The sequence below is a fragment of the Nansenia antarctica genome, assembly GCF_963989245.1.
Source record: "Nansenia antarctica genome assembly, chromosome: 10".
Lineage (NCBI taxonomy): Eukaryota > Metazoa > Chordata > Actinopteri > Argentiniformes > Microstomatidae > Nansenia > Nansenia antarctica.
The window spans coordinates 11379052-11393070 of record NC_137680.1 but is presented as its reverse complement, the minus strand read 5'-3'; the positions used below and the strand labels follow the sequence as shown (position 1 = coordinate 11393070).

At 48.7% G+C, this 14019-nt stretch overlaps 1 protein-coding gene across 1 annotated transcript; it reads right to left on the bottom strand.

Moving 5' to 3' along the window:
* Positions 1 to 266: 266 nt before the first annotated feature.
* prdm1a (PR domain containing 1a, with ZNF domain) lies at positions 267 to 13510 on the bottom strand (the record flags this gene model as incomplete). Its single annotated transcript, XM_080540109.1, has 7 exons — positions 267 to 887; positions 1187 to 1315; positions 1546 to 2612; positions 5967 to 6219; positions 7941 to 8060; positions 10725 to 11018; positions 13484 to 13510. 7 exons carry the CDS (start codon positions 13508 to 13510, stop codon positions 267 to 269), a joined length of 2511 nt encoding a protein of 836 aa, XP_080396235.1.
* Between the last annotated feature and the right edge of the window lie 509 nt (positions 13511 to 14019).

Genomic DNA, 14019 nt, shown 5'->3' with positions numbered 1-14019 from the left:
TGAAATCCAGGGTTAATGATTGTCTTTTGTCATAAGGGTAGGTCATGCTGGAACATTTAAGTAGTCTGGGAACAGTGTCTCTTGAAGCCCTGAGTACAGAAGTCCCTGATAGGTTGAAAACCCCTAGTTGCCAGAACCTCATCGCCTACGACAACCAGGGAAAAATAATCATATTTACACCCGTTGCTCCTGGCAACCAAGTTCTCTGAGCCACAAAGTCCGACTCAACGTCCTTTGGTTTAGGGTCAGAGTCATCTTTTCTCAACTTAAGCGTGTTCCTCTGACTCCTGCTTGACTGTGACATTGGTGGGCAGCAGTGGATGAGGGCTGCTCCGACGCAGCTTGATCACCGACGTCTCGCTCGCCGACTCGTACAAGCCATAACCTGCTGATAGGAGCTCGCTAACGCCGCCCTTGTGGTGGTGGTGATGGTGGTGGTAGGGGGAGGACTTGAGGCCCATCTCTCTCCAGAGCATACCAAAGACCTGCTTCTCCAGGACGCCCTCCACCTCCACCCCTCCCTGCAGCTGGTCCAGCCTCTCCGCCTGCTCACTCATGTCGAAGCGCTCGATCTCCTCGTTAGCGCGTTGGAGCTCGTCCGCGTGACAGCCGGGCGGCAGGGCAGAGGGCCCTGTGGTGGTGGAGGACGTGGCGGCAACGCAGTAGCCCTTGAGGTGGAGCCGCAGGCTGCACAGGTGGATGTAGTGGCGGTGGCAGTCGTTGCATTTGTGCGGGCGCTCGCGGGAGTGGAGGCGCTTGTGCAGCTTGAGGTGAACGAACTGGGTAAACTTGGCCGGACACAGCTTGCACTGGTAGGGCTTCTCCCCCGAGTGGAGGCGCAGGTGGGTCTTGAGGTTGCTGGTGCTGCTGAAGCGCTTGTGACACACCTATGGGACAGAAGGTACAGGTTTAGACGTTGACCGAAGCAAACAAGGGAGACGAGGTTTAGCATTGACAACGTGTGCACAGCAACTACCGTAGCATGACTGTATAAATAGATCAGCTAGCTAGCTAGCATAACATTAACATAATAGATACATTAGCAGTAGCTAGCTAAGCATTGACCATGTATAGATGGATCAGAGGGGGGGGGGGGGGGGCTTGCTTAGCAGTAACGTGAAGAACGAATCAGCACTAGCTAGCCTAGCAATTTAAACAACTAGTGTAGCATTGTAGGGGGTCTTACCTGGCACTCATGGGGCTTCTCTCCGGTGTGAACCAGGAAGTGTTTCTGCAAGTGGGCCAGCTGGGTGAAGCCCTTACTGCAGGTGGAACACTTGAAGGGCCGCTCACCACTGTGGACACGCAGATGTACCTGAACAACACAACAAAAAAAGATGGCGGATCAGTGGAGAGGTCAAGGGTTCAAGGGTTTTGACACAAGAAATTTGGGGCTATAAAAAGAAGATTGAGTGTCTTAAATGTTTAAAGTCTTGTCATTTCAAATGGAATTGGAGTTGCATAACATGTTCTATGTCCTATGTGATTTTATATGCTACTATTTAAGGAAATAAAATACTGAGCAGTCTTGAATCCGAGTCTCACCTTGAGGTTGGAGAGCTGGCCGAAGGTCTTGCTGCACACGTTACACTCGTACTTGATCTTGCCGTTCTGCTTCTTGAGCGGGTAGGGCAGTGTCTTGTAGCCGCTACCGCCACGCTTCATCTTGCTCAGGTTGATGGCCTCCTCCTCGGACCGCTGGCTGCTGGCGCTGCCCAGCAGGGCTGAGGTAGGCTTGGTGGGCACCCGCTCGCTGGGCGGTGACGTGCCGGCCGTAGGGGAGCCGCTGGAGGGGGCATGGGGGTGCCCGTGGGGGGGTCCGTGGTGGTGTCCGTGACCTGGGTAGGGGTGGTGGGGGCCGGCCTTGTCCTTCAGGGAGGTGGCGGCCGAGAAGGCACTGCTGGGGGCGGGGAGGAGGAAGTCCCTGTGGTGGGAGGAGTGGGAGGAGTCCGGCATCAAGAAGCGTCTCCCTGCCGTGTCCGAGGGGAGCAGGGGCATGTGGGGGGGTAGCAGGGTACTGTAGAGTGGGTACATGCGAGGGAAGATGCCGCCCACGGTGGGCACTCCGCCCCCAGGCAGTGGGTAGTGGTGGGGCAGGAGGTAGCGGGAGTAATGCGGCCCCGGGGGGTAGAAGGGCGAGGAGAGAGGGGCGGCGGGGGGCGAGTACCCTGGGTAGGGCCCCAAGCCTCGGGGGAAGAAGGAGGAAGGTGGGGGGGTGCACTGAGCCCCCGGACTACCGCGAGGGCTGCTCTCTGGGCTGCTCCTCGCTGACGGACTCGGGGTGGCCGACGACTGGTTGCCGGGGGAGTGGGTTGCCGGGTAGCTGAAGGGGACAGGGCTGCTTTTGAGACTGAGGAACTCTTCGGCGGCCATGTGAGGGTGGTGGGGGGGGTAGAGTGGCGGGTAGAGGGCACGGGGATACAGGGGCCTCTCGGGGCTGTCGGCACAGCGCGGCCGCGTGGCGAGGGGGCGGCTAGGCTCCCTCTTGGCAGTGTGTGTGGGGCCTCGGAGGATGGAGACCACGCTGTGTTCTCTCTTGACCGGGCCGCTGCTGAGGGTGCTGCTGACGCGCTCCTCGCTGGCCTGCTGCTTAGCTTCCAGGAGAGACTGCTCTGTAGAGAGAGAGAGAGAGAGGGGGGGGGGGGTCAATCACACTGTGTGTAAGTCTGTGTGTGTGTGTTTCAGTGTACACTGACTGAGTTCCTGAATTTAAAATCGACACGACATGTAGGCTTCCTGTGCATCCTTTAAAACGTTCCTGACAGCCCTTATCTAAAGTCATGTCTGGAAGACTGTTACTTGTCCTCAGCTAAAGAAAGGAGGGCGGGGTTACCTACAGAGTAACCCAGTGGTCCAATTAGGGGAGACAGATTTGACGAACGATCATAGGGCGGGGGGGTAAAAGACAGGAAGTGAGGCATGACAGATGCCTCTGGGCAGGGTGTGTGTGTATGAGAGAGAGAGAGAGAGAGAGAGAGAGGTAGATACAATCAAAATGGGGGTAGGGCTGATTGAAAGTTTCCTGCTGATAGACATCCTCTCCAAAGTTTGGCCTCAACCTACGCCTCAACACACGACACCTCGACAAAATGCACACTGTGGCACCTTGAGACAAAGGGCTTTGATGTGATTTGTTTGCTCTGCCTCTCTAGAGAACGACACACACTCACACACGTTCAATTGCCTTCCTTGCACACAAAACACACACTCTTCCTATCCTACACCTTTGGACTTTTATCACTCCTTTTGGTAAGAGAAAAAACAAACCACCCAGATTCTTTCCCATTTCCTATTGTTTCCAGGTTAAAGGTCAAACCAGAGAGCTTCCTCCTCACTCGCACCTACTGTCACCTCTACATGATGAAAGATGGGATTACCGCCAGGGCTTTCAGGCTTGAAACACAAACACACACACACACACACACGCACACACACACACACACTAAAAGCCCCCCCTGCATGTCAGCTAGCACATCCTCGCTGTTAAAGCTCCGTCAGAGTCGGGACTTAAAAAGTGGTCATCAATAATCCCGCCCATTTACTGCCCTGTGAACTTTTACTAGGGGGTCACCGAGGAGGGAGACATTTTTGTGTGTGTGTGTGTGTGTATATACATTTCACAAGGTTTCCAGCACTTAAGATCGACTTAGACATATGAAAATACCCCCTGAAACCATCTCTCTCCCCCCCCCCCCCTCTCTTTTCTCCTTTCTCCCCTTCTCTCTCCCTCCCTCCCTCCCTCCCTCCCCATGGTGGTACAGCGGCAGTGTATAAACAGAGAGGTTATCTGTATCACCCTGATCCTCCCCCTCCTTTCCCTCAGATAGCGCCACTCCTCTCTCTCCCTCCCCTCTTTCCTCCTCCATCCTCTCAGAAAACAAACACGACGGCCATCTTGGAGATATCAATCTGTCAACGCGGCCCCTTGGCCAGGAAGTTCAAGTCGTCAATGGAGGAGGCCCCGCTTTCTTCCCTTCCTCCTCCTCCTCCTCTCCTCTCTACCTCGCTCCACTCTCTTGGAGAGGCAAATAAATTTGGGAAAAGGGGGCAGGGAGCCCGTCAGTGTGTCACACACACAGCGCAGATGGGGTAGTGTGTGTGTGTGTGTGTGTGTGTATGTGTGTGCGAGATGAAAAGAGAGAGAGTGTTAGTGTGCTGGAATGCTCTTCCTCTGTGTATGCTATTACGTTTGCATGTGAGGGAGCAAGTGTGTGCGGGATAGAATGCCTTTGAAGTGTGTCGGCCAGGAGACGACCAGAGTGGCTGTATGCTAACAGGTGCTTATTGCCGTTGTGTGGAAGGCATGATAAATGCACCACACACACACACACGAGCATACACACACACAGATTTTTTTAATAGTTGCCCACTCACACAGTGTGGCTCAAATGTAGTTATTTCACCCACACACACACACAAACCCACGTCTGATTTTGCTATGACTGAGTTGGACCCAATGGAGACAGGAGTGACAAACTGAAAGTGAGAGGGAGAGAAAGAGAGAGTGCACAAAAAGGGTAAAGAGAGAGTCATAGATAGAAAGAGAGGGCAGAACAGACGCAGGTTGGCAGTGACTAACAGTAAGAGAGAGGCAGATATAGAGTGAGAGAGAGATAGGGAGAGAGAGAGAGAGAGAGAGAGAGAGAGAGAGAGGCTGAGATGGGCAGCTCCAGGTGAGAGAGAAAGAGAAAGAGAGAAAGAGAAAGAGAGAAAGAAAGAAAGAGAGGTGTATGTTGAAGTTAGTCCCAGGTCAACAGGGGCCTCTGGGGAGGTAGAGGGGGACATAATTACAGGGCCCAGAGAGAGAGAGAGAGAGAGAAAGAGGAAGAGAGAAAGAGAGAGAAGCCAGAGGGGCCACCACTACCAGGAAGGGGGGGGCCCAGGCCCCCGTGTCCCTCTGCCCCAGGGGATGCGCATCACCCTGGGCACTGGAGCCACACAGGCTGGGTCTGTCTCCCCCCCGCCCCCCAACCATCCACCCACTCCTCCACTATTACCATTACTGTTACCGCCACACCTGGAGGCTAGAATGCTGCCTCCTTCCTCCCTCTCCATCCCCCCTCTCACTCAGTGTGACTCTGAGTCTCTCTCTCGGACTGACTCTCATACACGTTAATATTTGCATTTAGCAGATTCAACTGGTGCAGAACAGTCTACAACACAATACGCGTGCACACGCACACACACACACACACACACACACACACACACACACACGGCTCGTCTCTAGCCCTTTTATTGTGGTTGAGCAACACTAGAGTACAGTAGAGAGCACATTGGGCAAGCTTTCATGTTGAAAGAGTGTCTTTAAGTGTGTAAGACTGTGGCATTACTACCTACCAACACACCCCTGTATGTAATTACACTGTCACTAGCAGGTCTGGTGCACACACACACACACACACACACACACACACACAGGCGACGGTGGCGCTGACAGAGATGAAAGGTAGAGGGGCTGTGGTGTGTGTGTGTGTGTGAGAGAGAGAGAGATAATAACAGGTTGACGTTCAGAGAGGAAGGAGACATGGCTACACTCAAAAACACTATCAGGCTTAAGAGCTACGACGATAGACGCTCAAAGGGTTCACTAACACGGACGCACACACACACACACACACACACACTATTTTCATATGACACCGCATACTCAAAAAAACGATTACTTCCCGGTCTAGTTTGTCAAGAAAGTTTGTTGTTTCATCAAACCCAATATATAAAATATACACCAATCCATATATTCACACAATAAAATACAATACACCAAAAAAACACACGCCTATAATACACTCCCGCTGGGACAAAAACACACTCACTGTACTGTGAGTAGCTTTGGATAAAAACAGCTGCTAAATGACATATATACACAATATAAAATGGCATATGTAAGACATGAAATGGCACATATATACACAATATAAAATTACACACGGTATAAAATGGCATATACACAACAACAAACTTACTGAGTTTCTGCATCATCAGTTCGCCAGAAGGGGGGTAGTGGAGGCGGCGTGCGAACTCTGGGCAGTACCAAACCAGCAGTTCAGCGCCGGGTGGGACAGGCCGCACGGTGTAGAAGTAGATGTTGCCGCCGTTCTGGCACGCTGCCAGGTTCTGTTCGCCCTGCGAGTGGGCTGGGTTGACGTAGCGCATCCAGTTGGACGCCTCCTCGTCCAGGCCGTCCACGAAGTGGTGGAACTCCCCCTCCGAGTAGATCTAGAGGAGAACAGAACAAAATAGGTTAGATGTTTAGTTAAGTTGACTTAGTTGATTGTTATTAAAACATGTTGTTATCTATAGTTTATATATTATATAAAATAATAATAATAATAATAATAATAAAAAAGGATTATTAGGTCTCAGACCTGTTCAAGCCTGTTCTAACCCTAACCCTATTTTAACCTGTTATAGAGATGGATGAATGCATATAAAATAGACAGAGAGAGAGAGAGAGAGAGGGATGGAGAGAAATTACTTGCAAGCGATCAGGGGTGAGTTACTCAGAACTCTGTGCTAAGATCGTCTTCAGTCCACTGTGGGCTATGGGACATAAAGATGATCGTGGTGCTACCAAGTTTCCTGGGAAACCCTGATCCTTCTCTTTAACCCTCCTCTGTGGCTCTCTTTCGTTCTACTGTCTAATGCATCCCTCTGTCTCGTTCTCGCTGAGCTTCCTTTCCTTCAATCTCAAACTATTCTCTACTCTCTCCCTCTCTCACCATATCCTCCAGTTCAGTTCAGCACCCCGGCTCTGGAGTGTATAGTTAGACAGACAGACAGACAGACAGAGTAGGAGCCCCAACCTCTTATAGTCCACCATAAAAGAAAACGAGTTGAGTCAGAGAATACGTCACACCATTCTGAATCTCTCTCTCTCTTTCATTTTGTGGTGATTGATTCACCTATGATGTGTTGTTGTGGCTTCTCTCATCTGACATCTACAGACATGAATAGAACACCCTGTTACTGCTGAATTTAGTTGTGTGTGTGTGTGTGTGTGGGAGGAGGTTTAGGGTGTGTGTGAGTGTGTGTGTGTGTGTGTGTGTGTGTGTGTGTGTGTGTGTGTGTGTGGTGTGTGTAGGGGTTCAAATCGATCACTTACAGGAACAATGACCTAACATTGTTCCTGTGTACACTGTCAAAATGACATCATACCCCACCTCTCTCTCTCTCTGTCTCTTTCTTGTTCCACTATTGTTTTTACTGTACTGTGTGCCACTCTTACGGATAGGACGGACCACTGTCTTGTGTAACGGAAAACAGACAAATGAACTGAACATAGGAAAGAGAGAGAACTATTTGACAAAACACACTCGATTGCCAGTAAATGTGTGTGGGAGTGGAACACACACACACGACAATTGCATGTGCTGACTTGATATTTATCTAACTGCTAATTTATATTTAGCTAACCCTGCAGATTTATCATGGTGAAATGCACTAAACTGCACTACAACTGTGTGTGTGTGTGTGTGTGTGTGTGTGTGTGTGTGTGTGATCCAGCGAGTTCAACTTCATTCAGTTCATGTCCCAAACACCACATACAAGGAGCGCCTCATTCTCAGAGTGAACCGGCCTGACTAGAGAGAGAACCCCTGCTCTAACACACACACACACACACACACACACACACACACACACACAAAGACACACACTGTACCCGCTACCCACACATAGGGCACTATTACACAGCACTTTGTGCCCACATGCTCGCTCTCTCTCTTTCACACACTCACTTCTTCGAGGCTCTGTGACGTAACACTCCACACACTCTTAACTCAGTGGAACAGGATATGACCCAAAGTTGTTTTTCTTCCTCTGCGGGCTCTCGCTCTCTCTTACCGAAAGTGAAGCAGAGTCTGTTTTGCACACCCCTCACACTCTAACACACGCACACACACACGCGCACACACACACACGCGCACACACACACTCACCCTCCAGAAGTATTTGCGGTTGGCGTCTTTGGGGACGTTGTCTGCAGTGTAGCTTTGTCCCACCAGTGGGCCGAAACGTGTGCCTTTAGGGATGTATTCTCTGCTGGCCACGCCAACCACCTGTGAATAGAGAGGGATGAGACAGTTGGTAAGTGTGTCAGAAAAAGAGACGGAGAGAGAGAGAGAGTGTGTGTGTGTGTGTGTGTGTACACGTACGTTGAGTGTGAGTCTGTTTACAAGTTTGCGAGTGAGTGTGTATGTATGTGTGTGTGTGTGTGTGTGTGTGTGTGTGTGTGTACACGTACGTTGAGTGTGAGTATGTTTACAAGTTTGCGAGTGTGTATGTATGTGTGTGTGTGTGTGTGTGTGTGTGTGTGCGTGTTCATCAGAGGTGGGGGGAGGTCGGAGGTAGTCCCAGCTCTGTGGTTTGGGGATGATTTATGTTATCACATCCTGCCAGGAGGTCACAGGCTTCACATGAAGAGGCCGGAAGAACCCATCATCATGATCAAATCAACAAACAAGGCTGCCTCTGTGTGTGTGTGTGTGTGTGTGTGTGTGGGGGGGGGGGGGGGTCTCTAAAATAGAAATACTAAAGAAATCAGTGGCCTAGAATGGAACGATAACTGTCATTCTCTTCTCCGTGACTATGCGTGCATCTGTGTTTCGTTCGCATTTCTGTGCGCACGCACACGCCCCTCAACCAGCACCACCACGAAATCTCTCTCTCAGTCACCCCAACGTAGAGTTCAATTTCCACATTTCCCCAAGTCTCACAAAGGTTATGGCACAAACAGTCAACCCATTCTACCTCGCCACACCTTCTCTCTCTATCTCTCTCCATCTCTCACTCACTCTCTCTCCCTATCTCCAGTAATGAACCACAGAGCCCCTCCCCGTGACAGCCTTTACGACACCCACTCACCTCACCACATAACACACACCACTACCACATCAAAACAAGTCATTACCTCTCGAGACGTTTCCCCTTGAAAGGGGGATATCCACACCTGATATTAAAGCGCTTTTGTTCCCTCAGAGACAACTAACATTAAAAGAGGAAGAAAGGAGAGAGAGAAAAACTAAAGCGTGTCTGTCTGAAACATGGGGATTAAGACTTTCGACTGAGGCTAGACGCTCGGAGGTAATCTCCTATCTGTGGTAAAACTCACTGAACTGAGAGGTAAGGTACACACGCGCTCGCACACACACACACACACACACACACACACACACACACACATAAACACACACTTCCCCTCTCCCCTTCATGCATATCCCCCCCCCTCCCTAATGAATTGGGAAATCCCCCTTCCCATTTCCACCTCAGGGTTAAACCTCTGGGAAGAACAGACCACATTGCCAGATTAGGGGTGTTTCAGAGGATAACTCATTAACTGACTTCACAATGCTCCCTAAACGACTTAGTCAATATGCTTTGATCACCAGAGACGCTGCACTCTTTCTTAACCAGCCCTTTCTCTCTCCCCTTCCTCCTTCCCTCTGTTTTCTCTATCACTCTATCGCCACGGCCGCTTCCGTGGGAGAGAGATAAAATATGTAGTGATATCATATCAGGCCGTAAACAAGCGTGGTGGGAACACACAGATAGACAGACAGACAGACACACAGAAACACACACACACACACACACACACACACACACATCCTTTTCCCTAACTAGGGTGATAAGAAACAAAGACGAGATGATGAGAAAATCTATCGAGGAGGGGACCAAACGCACTCTTGATCAGGTTAGAACCACAATGGACCGCAAACACCCCTAACCCTAACCTCCTGAACTCTGGTCAGGTCCCAGGCTCATTCAACAAACACTCGGAGCAGATACACGAGAAAGGTCCTGTATAGATCTGACACCGCCACAGAGAATCCTATGCCGCCGACTGTTCAGCCACTCAAGGCTTCATCTTCAAAATGACCTCTTTATCTTTACAATACCCTGTCTGTTCAGACTATAGGCACTTAACAACGGCCCGTTCAGGTTGTCAGAGTTCAAAACGTTGACATCGTCTAGGGGGTTGAGGTGACGTGTGCCTTGTCTGTCTATTAGGAAGGGCCTAGTTCTTGTGCACTGTGCCTTGTGCTGGCGCCCTCTAGGGGACAGAGTAGGTAGCGTGACAACGTGGGAGGACAGATGACAATGGGGATTTCTTTGAGGAGGAAGACACAAGTTTGAACAAACAAGAGAGAACACACAAAACGAGCAAGACAGACACATACACACAGATACACACACAGACACAGACACAGGTTATGTTGATAGCCCCGTCAACTGCAAATACAAGTCTGATTAATCATACTTCATGAATGGGGGGGGGGGGGATTGAGGAGACGCTGCATAAACCTGCATCACACCTCAATCAGTGTGTGTGTGTGTGTGTGTGTGTGTGTGTGTGTGTGTGTGTGTGTGTGTGTGTGTTTGTGAATTTCCCCTCCAGACAGTGCTTCTACACACACCGGTCGTCACCGCGATCATGTGTGTGATCTTTTACGACGAGACACACTTCTCACCGCAATGCCCCCCTAGGCTTAAACTTCTCCAGCTTGACAATATGACCTACGCCTGAGTCACGTGTGAGTTGGTGTGTGTGTGTGTGTGTGTCTCTGGAGTTTGGGGGGGCATCTTGTCTGTGCGGATGAGTTCCTTTGTGTGTGTGTATACATAAACAGATGGTTGCCTTTTGTCTGTGTACTGTATGTATGAGTGAGTGAGTGAGTATGTGTATGTCTGTGTGTCTGTGTGTGTGTGTGTGTGTGTCCTACCTCTTTGGACTCGGCCGGGTGCCTGAAGGCCAGGTTGCGGGGCAGTGAGGCCTCGGCTCTCGTTAAACCCTCGCTGTCCGTCGTCCCCGCCTCCCGCGGCGTGTCCTTAACGATGTAGGTGCACTTCTCCTCAAACTCCGCCTCCGTCCAGTGCATCATGTCCGCCTCCTCCACGCTGGAGTCAGCCATCTTGGTTTCTGCGTCCCCGTGGGGTTCTGTGTCCATCTTGGCGTCGTCGTGCTCCACGGTGTGGGCCCCCTCAGTAGTCAACATGGCCGAGCTATGAGAGGTAGCCTGAGAGGGAGAGAGAGAGAGAGAGAGAGAGAGAGAGAGAGAGAGAGAGAGGAAGAAAGAAGGATAAAAGAAGGCATAGAAAAGAAGAAGAGAATGAAAAAGAAAAAAAAAAGAAAGGAGATAAGGACCGATAAGAAAGAAGAAAGTGGAAGAAAAAGAAAGAAAAGGAAGGGGGGCGGGGGGTAGGGAGAGAGAAAGAGAGAGAGAGAGAGCATTATTACCCTGTCTGAGTCAGTGGGGAGCGAGTTCCTTTGAGACGAGGCTGACTAAGCAGACGTGTGTCTGTGTGGGAACCAGAGCCACTGTTGCCCTCCATCCGTCTCTAACTAAGAGGTAGCGTCTGATCACCGCTAGTCTCCAGGGGCCGCTCACATGATAGGACACCAAAAAAAAAGTCACGGGAAACTCTACCCGTCATAACCCCTATTTCATGGAAAAGCATTGTACATGTACTTGTCTACCCCGTTCCTCAGAGCAAGAGTGCGCGCAGTCAGACTGACCAATGAGGACAGAGCAGACTGAGACTGACCAATGAACAGGCACATGGTTCTAAAGGTCAGGGCCGGCATCCACCGTACTCCTTTTCCCCCTCCCTCGCTCCTTTTCTCTGTCCATCTTGCATTACTCTCTGGGCTACACTCTTTTTTCTTTCACCTTTGTACTTCTGTGTCCGACTCCCTCCATCTTTCTACCCCTCCGTTGCTCCCCGATATGAACAACTCAAGTCTTGCTCTCTTTAAGTCCCCCCCCCCCTACCCCCCTCTCTCTCCCCTGGGTGGAAAGAGAGTCACAAACAGGAGAAGGTGGAGGAAGGAAGTCCTGTCTGTGTCTGAATGGAGCTAAAATTGGACACAGAGTGGCAGAGCTGAGGAACCGGCAAATCATCCCGTGTGTGTGTGTGTGTGTGTGTGTGTGTGTGTGTGTGTGTGACAGTGGTAAGGAGCTCCAAACTTTTCCATTTGGGGGGCCACAGCAGCACAAACAAACTTCAAATGCTTCCCACCCAAGATCATGATCCCACACACACAGACACACAGGCCGACAAACATCCTTGTCCCACACAAAGGCTATGAAAAGCATATGTCTGAAAAAATGTAGTAAGACAAATAAGTCGAAGTTAGAGACAAATATTTTACAGGTGACCAAGAATACCTAGTACACTGACTAGAAGACCAGACCAAAACCAAATCATACACTCCGACAATAACCAAAAATCAACATTAAAATAAGGCTCATCCTCATTCTAACCCCAAACTCGGTCAATAAATCAACAAAACTCTTATCACTCGCAAAACATGATGGCATAACCCTAACACACAATACAAACCTACTGTGACAAAGTTAACCATGTACTTGACAAAACCCCTCAAACCTGCCAAAGTGCGTTCTTTGAAACAATAGTAAGAGCAGAGCTATTAAGCAGAGCTATTAGGAATCTACTGCTAAAGTGCTTTAATAGCTAGATCCTTTTAAAACAGACAATAAAAAGATTACTTTGATGCTGTGAGCCATGTCAAATAATTTTAGCAAGAAATTATTGTTTTGGACAGTAACATTTGTTAAGACTAAAGGCTTTTTCAGACAAACTCATAACTTACTGTATGTTTCAAATATTAAATAACATTTGGCATTTCAAAACAATTTGGAATCATTTTCATAATATCACACCAGTCACTGTTAGCACTATGGGAGCATTTTTTGGATGACAGCTGTGCAAGATCAGAACTAATAGTGAAACCGAGAACATAAAAGTAACAGATTTATTCAACTTTCAAACTTTGGTTCTATTATTCAATTGAAAGAATTAAACATGACTAAACAAAACTGACTTTAAAATGCACTTCCAACCACCTAAAAGTTCAACAAGTCCAAATTTGCAAACTAAATTGGAAATACCATTCTTTGTGTTTTGATAATTATCACAAATTTAACTGCAGTTGATTGATTTCAAATCATATTCAGATACTTAATAAACTCAAATGTAATTAATTTAAAATACAGAAAAATCTAACTAAACTAATTCAACTAAATGGAATTGGCTTATTCTATTCAACAACACAATAAAAGGTTAAATCTAGTCATTGCATAGTGTAATAAACACATTATTATATGAACAGAAAATACATCTGCCACGCAAATGTGTATCAATATTTCTTCATATACACTAGTTTAATTCAAACAAAATGAAATATGTAAACGTGATCATACTACAAAACAACACCCCTAAACAAATCTTTAATATGATTATATCTAAAATCTTTAAAAAAACAACAACATTAAAACCATTTTATCAAAAAAGATGGAAATCCAAATAAATCAAACAAAAAAATGGCATTCATAAGCAAATCAATTTAACAACAACAACAAATAAACAGTCAAATTCAAGAAGAATCTGAAGTGTTTCCAAAGTATTTTTTCTTTCTATTCACAAAAGCTGAAGGGCACAGAACAGAACACGTACTCACCGAGAAGCTTTGGTCCCAGCCACACATAGGGCCGGCTGATCTATCCCTTGGGTGAATGTGTGTGTCTGTGTGTGTATGTGCGCGTGTGTGTATGTGTACAGGACAGGTGCAGTTCACTCTCTCCCCCTCCGATCCAAGCGCTACTCCAAAGTGTGAGTGAGTGAGCGTGTGTGTGTGTGAGAGCGAGCCTGTGTGTGTGTGCTCGGCTGAGTGCCTTCTGTTTGACTGAATCCTCCTCAAAAAGTGAGGTCGATTGACACAGACTGGTGGCCCCTCCCTCTCTCACTCCCCCCTCCCTCTTTCTCCTCCTCTTTTCTTCTAGCACCGCCCACCACCACCCGAAGGAATCACTCACTCACACACACACACACACACACACACACACACACACACACACACACACACACACACACATACTCTTTGTGAAAAGCCAGAAAAAAACAGCAGGCGCTTTCACCTGAGGCATGCGCTCTTGCTGCAAAACGCACACACACACACACACACACACACACAATTGGCAACTAACTACTTTAATC